General features: G+C 37.8%; 1 protein-coding gene across 1 annotated transcript; it reads left to right on the top strand.

The window, feature by feature from the left end:
- Positions 1-3,445: 3,445 nt before the first annotated feature.
- LOC113761590 lies at positions 3,446-4,783 on the top strand. Its single transcript, XM_027304658.1, has 2 exons — positions 3,446-3,464; positions 3,777-4,783. The coding sequence occupies exon 2, from the start codon at positions 3,794-3,796 to the stop codon at positions 4,472-4,474; it is 681 nt and encodes a 226-aa protein (XP_027160459.1). The 5' UTR covers positions 3,446-3,464; positions 3,777-3,793; the 3' UTR covers positions 4,475-4,783.
- Positions 4,784-7,774: the final 2,991 nt, after the last annotated feature.

Genomic DNA, 7,774 nt, shown 5'->3' with positions numbered 1-7,774 from the left:
TTACTTTTTTCCCTCACATACATCAAATCGCTACAATAATTTTTTCATGAAAAATCACGGAAAATGCAATCCAAACACAATAAGTACTCGCTGTTTCGGTTGGACTCAGCTCTTCCAGAAATTCATTTCCTTTGTTTTCAGTGAAGAGCAAATTCTGTGAATTGTTATATACTATATTGGTATTCGATACTACTGTTTGATTGGTGACATGAATACAATTTAGAGTCTCCAACGGGGTCTTTGCTGCGTGCACTTGACTTTAATGGTGGATGTGGCATCGGCATCACACGCAAATTTCCCTTGTAGTCTATACGTCTGTTCTCTCAAATTTAGCCTCAAGCTACCTGGACCATGTCTATCTTTCTCCGTAGTCCTCACATTAATATGCCCCTTTTTGTTTTTTTGCGTGGTTGAAGAAAATAAGGAAATGTAGTTGCCTCTAAAGCATCTTGCAAGAAAAGAGTGCGACTGTAATAGGATGTAGACAAGCACAGAGCGGTTGATGAGTTGCAGAAGAAAATAGAGAACCTGTGTCAAACCCGAAAGAACTTGCTCACTGTATTGTATTAGTGTGGACTCTATGCTCTCCTAGCGTTTTGTCTAGTTGCGTCTACTTCGCATCAACAGTAGCCTTCCCAACTCTTTCTTCTCGAGTTAATAGCCTAATAACCGAGTCTAAGGTAGAGAAAACCGGATTCATCATTGCGAGCCCTATTTTCCGCGGTGATCAGTTTAGTTCCTCCTCCAGTGGCTTACAACTTTTAAGCCACTTACCTAGGAGATTAAAGACGGCATAAATACAGCTGTACCACTTGTTTTTCTGATTGCTGGATCAGACTATCATGGAAGGAGTGGCTTTTCAATTTTCATGGTGGGTTTTTCTTGTCTGTTTTTTTATATCTGTTGCCACTCTAGTTTCTGCAATCCGAGGACAATCTTTACTACTGTGGAGCTGTTCAAGATTGGGATTTGCAAGGTGAACCTGGAACATGGAGGCAGTTCCAGAGGGATTTACAGTTGACTGGCTCCGGTGCTTTATATATATGTGGCCTTTTGGGTCTTGTACTTGTTAGGAACCAACCCCTAAAGCGAAATAGGCACGAGGAAAGAGCAGCCTACAAAAACGAAGTGGTATGTACGTAGCCAGTCATCCATAATATCAAACATTAAACTACATTATTTTCACTTTTGGTAAATTTACCGGAGCTATAATGCGATCCTCTTATTCCGCTATTTTGACCATTTCCGAGCACCTCATGGCATCTTTGGGGCATTCGATTTCTCTTGCACTGCCCTAATCCAATGCAATGGATTGTGAAGATGAAAAAAATCCTTTATTTATTGGCCCATAAACTCGCCTTCCAAAAGGCTTTCAAGGTTTGTCTCTGGCATTGAAGTCGTTTTCACCACACTTAAATGGTTTCTTTTTTCATGGTGTTTAACTTATTCAACCTCAAGAAAATTAGTTCCTGGGCTGTGTCTAACTATGATTTGGGAAAACAGCCAAATTTGTGCCTAAACTTTTTACTAGTGCTGATTTAGTCCATAATTTTTGTTTTTGGCCAATTTGATATGTGAATATATGTTGCGGTTCTAATTAAGGACTTCTGCGGCGGCGCTACCACGTAAAAGCACTCGAATCTTTTATTGAATAGCTAAATAGGGGTATTTTGAGAACTTCAAGTATGGATGTTAATAAAACCAAGTAAATCAGAAAAAAATCATTAATTTTTGGGATATTTTAATATTTAAAACTTTTTGAGATATTTTTAAAATTTTAATTTTAATTTCTTTCCTCTTCCTCTATCTTATCTCTCCCCCGTCCCTGCCATCGTCACCACTCTTCTCTCTATCATCGCCACCGCCACCACCTCTTTCTATTATCTTTTCTCTTTGTCTACTACTCTCCTCCTATTCCCTTACTAATGCTACATCTCTTGATCTCATTCCATCAAAGAAAAGTCTAAAAGATAAAAAATCAAAGTTCCCTGATTAAAGGAAGAGAGAAAAGCGATTAAAGGAAGAGAGAAAAATTTTAAAAACTAGATTTTCCAAAAATCCCAGATTAAAGGAAGAGAGAAAAGCTTTCCATTTGTACTCACTTCGTAGGATAGGATTTCTATTCCAAAACTAGATCTTGCAATTCAACTAATTAAAATGGTGACTGCATAAGAACATTTTGAAAGACCCAAGTTCAATATTATAAGTCCTTGGCTTTTCTCCTTAGTTCGTTAAACTCTTTCTCAATTTCAATGCATTGGGATTTGTTGTCCATAGTACACTTCTAGCTATCTTTCTCATTGTTAGATTTCCTGAATGTCATTGAGATGTATCATTTCCTTGGGCAATTGTCCTTCAAAAGAAAATTTTACTACTACTGCACTTCGCTTCTCATGTCTCAAGGGAGAGGTGGGTGGCAAGCAATGGAATTTGGTGGAGGAAGATGATAACCCAAAAATGCCAAAATACCCTTATTTGTTCGGTCTATTAGGAACTAAATTGATGTTTTGTGGTGGTGCCATCACGGAGGTCCTTAATTAGAGCCGCAATATGAGTTCACGTATCAAATTGGGCAAAACTAAAAATTAGGAACTAAATCAGCACTAGAAAAAAGTTTAAGGATGAATTTGACCATTCCCCTATGATTTTCTTTGCTTTGGTTGAAGAGAAAATTATATGTCTTCCATGATATCCTTTGAACAGATTGGAAATGGGGCAGTATGACCGTCCCTGAACGATTAATGGCCATGATCTGGCCTCAAAAATTTGTGCGGCTGAGATCACAAGTTGTAACTCGATTTCCACGCCATGTGTGAGACCCACAAAAATTTGCTCTAAAGTTACGCGATATACAAAGAAAGTTACGCACAGTTGAAAATGAGCAAAATCGTCCGGAACGGTTGCACCTGCAACCGTCCGTGCCCCTTGTCCGAACAGATTACATCTGATGCTCAAACAGTAAAGTAGAAATTTGAGAGAGAGAGCGGTATCTTTTGGTGTGGTAGTTTGTGTAATTTCCTGATAACAAGAAGCTGATTACCAAAAAGCGGATTGAATGCAATAAGAAGACCACTAGTTAGCTATAGAAACTGTAGCGCTGAGGAGGCATCCTAATGAGAAATAAATTCCATTGTCAAACAAACTGCAATAATGTGGTCTGCATTAACGGAAGGTGTAAGCCCTGTGGTACATCAACATCATGTAGTCAGGATTTTCTTTAACAGCATGTAGCTCGCTGGTGACAGCCATTCCGTCTCTTGATAACATTTTTCTGGTTTGAGTCTCGACTCGTTCTAGGACTGTGCGTACCTTGGTTTTGCCCAATAAATCGCACTTAAGCTACCTGTATTTTCCTTCAAAAAAAAAAAAAGCTACCTGTTTTTCTCTCAGTTTCAATTGGCTGCTTCCTTATCTGATTTTTTTTTCATCACATATTTCACTCACTCAACGCAACTCTTCTAAAGGTAAATGCAAGAAAAAACTTTCTATAAACAAATTGTTAGCATAAACAACGCCAGAAAAATCAGCAAGCGTTGCTGCCCATTGGCTGCAAGCAACTAGCATGGGACGCTGGATTTAGTACCATCTGCACGGTTTCACCACCACAAACTTGCACGTCTGTCGTTTTCAATATCTCCTCTTACCTCAATTTCCTTGGGGACTTTGGTTTCCATTGTCTGAATAACCTTTTCAAGATCTTTCTTTTACTCACAACCCTTTTGCCTGGAAATCCCCGTAAATTTTCATTTAACTGAATAAAAAATAATAATTTGCAGAACGGAGAAAGACAAATATGCCGGGTGGGGTTGAAGAAGAAAATTCTCTCCATATATCAAATGGCAAGAAAAGGCCGCAATCCCGAAGGTTTTTCCTCACGTTTCGGCAGCTAAATGCACTTGCAGGGATGATTGCTCTCTCTGTTATGGGCATGGTTAGTGTTGAAGATTTGGCTTTTGTGGTCTTTTCTTTAGCATATATTCACTTCTTATCAAAAGTTGCCTTTCCCCCTCTTTCCCCTCGGCCCAATCCCCGAGTCTTTGGTGAAAAGAACAGGCTTCAAGATCTCTACGTGCTTTTCTCTGGAATAATCAGTTTAGCTTTCCCATCGGCATACATACTCGAGGGTATGTTCCGGGGATACAAAGAGGGTGTCAGGGTAGCTGCGTCACACGTCTTTCTTCTTGCTAGTCAGATATTCATGGAAGGAGTGGCTTTTTACGGTGGTTTTTCCATGCCAGTTTTTGCTTTTGTGCCTGTTTTCTACAATTCAAGAAGGATCTTTACCGTTGCGGACTGGCTGAGGAGTGAATTTTACAAGACTGATGAAAATCCTAGAAGATTGTACATTGGAAGAGGCCTTGCTGTCGTTAATATGGCCTTTTGGTGCTTCAATTTGTTTGGGTTCTTGTTGCCTGTTTTCCTTCCAAGGGTCTTCAAGGTATACTATTCATCTGGGCACAGGGATGAACACTGAATAACACTTGCACGACATGGTATAGAATGAAAAAGGGCTTATGACAAGAATCAAATTCCTACCCGGAAATAGATGGGAATCCAGATTCTCATCTCATTGTTTGGGCGGGGATCGCATCGCAGTTTGTGTACTTGCGACCACTTACGTTAGTATTGAATTTGTACGTATTCTAAAGTCTGCACTATACTATTAGTTTTGTACTTTTTGTGTTTTTTCTTCCTTCCGGCCTTTTGTTCCATAATAGTAATCAGTTTGGACAGATGTAAACTCTCATTACTGATATTAGTTGATTATACATCTCTTCACTCCCAGGACAGCTTGAAAATAAGGAAAAAAAAGACACAACCACACGCATTTTAAGAATCATACTTTTTCGTTCATGATTTTGGTTGCTTCACTTAATTGCCGTGCACATGATGTTGGCTGCTTGTTACTGTGTCCATAGCAGCATAACATATGCCATTTGAAAAAGCCAAGTACCTCATGAGAAAACAGAACCTTGGTTTAGTATATGTAGAAGTTTACTATTGCAATTCTCTTTTTTTTGCGACTAAATTATCCAGATAATCACTAAACTTTTTTAATAGTCAAGATTTGACCACTCAATTATTAGTAGTATGTTTTTATCCATTGAACTATCAAAAGTGTAAATTTTAGACTATTCCGTCTGATTTCACCGTTAATTTTGTTAGATCTAAGGGCGTAAAATTTACAAGATATACTATTAATGGTTAGATCTAGTAGAGTTAACGAAAAAATTAGACGAAATGGTTCAAAATTTACACTTTTGATAGTTTAATGGGTAAAAATATACTATTAATAGTTGAATGGTTAAAACTCGACTATTCGAAAAGTTTAATGTAGAAGTGGCAAAATGGATTCATATCCACCAATCCATCCATATAAACCAACCTTAAATGGATTTGGATGATCCATATAAATTCAATGGTTCTAAATGGATAACCATTTAAATCCAATTATGTTGGTGGATTTAAATGGATTATCCATCTTATCCATATACATCCATTTAACTTAAAAAATAGAAAACACATTTATAAAAATGTGAGATAAAATCTTGTGGGACCATCTATTCTTTTCTTCATAACTTCCTCATATGTCAAATTAATTTTGTGGGACCACCTATTCTTTCCTTCATAACTTCCTCACATGCCAAGTTGCCAATAACATTAATTGCATTTTATTTGCTTCTAGTTCCTAGACTTCTTCCATCCTTTTCAAAATTATATTTTAGTCTCTACTCTTGTTTTTTTTTAATTAAACTCTCATGTAGTAATGATTGCAAACATTTATATTCTTAAGTAAAGAAAAAGCGAGAATGCATCATGTAGTGTCAAAATAATTTTTATTTTTTTAATTCTTTTATTTATAAAAAGAATTTTTCTAACGAGTGTCCCCGCAACATTGGTTAAGATATGTAAATGACAACTTTTTTTTTTTTTTCCAAATCCTCATACTTGCAATCCCTCTCCCCTTATCACCTAACCCAACTATCCAAAAAAAAAAGACACATAATTTATTAAGTAATATAAGGTAGCTTGTGTATCAATGGTATAATAAGGAGTTTCATACATTTTTAAGTACTACGTGCACATATGATGAAAATATTTTACTTGTCAAATAACATAAGATTTCTTGTTAGAACTGCACTTTTATTCAAGACATCACTCTTGAACAGGAGTGCAAAAAATTGGAAACGTAAACTTCTTTTCACTGTAAAGCCGTATTCAATTCATTCAAAAGTTATAAAAATGTAGCCAAGTTCTTAATTGTTCATTACTTTGCAAAATGATACTTAAAGTAATGACGAAAGATTAAATTGACCACAGCAGTTAAATTTTCTTGGAACTAAACTAATTTTATGAAGTACTGAAATAGAGTAGTAGTACAAGCATTTGTTATTACCAAAAGATTTTAGGTGATTTAAGAATAGAACTTTGGGGATCTGTATTTTTTGGAAAAAAACATTTGGATCTTAAATTTAGGATTTGGGAGAGTAAATGGATAAATGGATGGATCATGGTTTACACTATCCATTTAAATGACATCCATTTAGATCCATTTATTAAATGGTTTTAATTGGATTGGATCAATTTGATCCACTATCCATTTAACTAAAACCATTTATCAACCATATATCCATTTTGCCACTTCTAGTTTAATGACTATCAAGATAATTTGCTCTTTTTCCGCTCAAGCGACTCCTAGCCTACTATTTGCAGTAAATCGTAAGTTGGAGTCCCTTGTCTGGTCTTTTGAGTGATTCCCATTTGTACTCAGCAACTACCCATTGTGTAACCCCGAAGCCCATCCAAGAGAGAGGATGTGACCCCAGCTTCAGCCCTTATGGGTAATCAGGGCTGAAGAATGTCTTAAGTTATCCGCTTAGAGCCCGTCCGACATATAATTTATGCAAAAGCGTAATTAAGAAATGTGTCAAGAAACTATTTTACAAATTTTTCTTACAAAACATGTTAGCCAAGGCCTTTGCATTTGGGGTTCAGGGTCTCGAAATATCTTCTCAAATGGGCTTGCCACGTTTATTTTACCAAGCCAATCAATCGACAAAGCTTGAAAGAATTCGCAGGCATATAACTCTACAAAACTCAACATGATGCTTGACGGGGGGTTGTTCGGCTTTAGGTTTCGCCCCCGGGGGGGGGGGGGGGGGGGTGGGTGGTCGGATACATTTTGCTTGCCTCACTTTAGCATTAGTTCGACAAAGGTGCAAAACTTGCAAGGGCTTTCCACCACTTAAAAGAAATGTGACGATTGACAAAAGCTTCAAATTGCCCAAGAGGTTACAAAACGATGGGCTTGTTTGGAACCTCAAGTTTTTAGCAAGTTTGTATAATACTAGTTTTTTAACAACTTTTGCTACAGGAACCCCAAAAAACTTATCAAAGTTTTTAACCTACACACTTTAAAATAATACACAAAAAACTTTTCCTTCAACTTTTCTTCTTTTTCCTCCCCCACCCACCCCACCATATCCTCCGTCGCCGGCCACCACCTCCACCACCGCTTCCGGCGCCGGTCACTATTCCGATTGTTATTGTCGGCCTTCCTCTTTTTTTTTCTCTCTCCCTCTCCCTCTCCCTCACCCCCTCTCCTCCTCTCCCCTCCCCATTTGACCGATCTGTTGGTGTATGTCTCTTTTTTCCTTTTTTTTTTCTTTCTCCCTTTGCCTCCCCCGCCACCTTCCCCCTCCCGCTAGTTGCGATCTGATCGCGCACAAAGCTAAAAATTCATGGCTGGTGGCGGGGAAGGGGAGGAGAGGGG

This window comes from Coffea eugenioides, chromosome 2, assembly GCF_003713205.1.
Source record: "Coffea eugenioides isolate CCC68of chromosome 2, Ceug_1.0, whole genome shotgun sequence".
Taxonomy (NCBI): domain Eukaryota; kingdom Viridiplantae; phylum Streptophyta; class Magnoliopsida; order Gentianales; family Rubiaceae; genus Coffea; species Coffea eugenioides.
The sequence above is the reverse complement of the archived record's forward strand: the minus strand, read 5'-3'. Positions and strand labels throughout refer to the sequence as shown.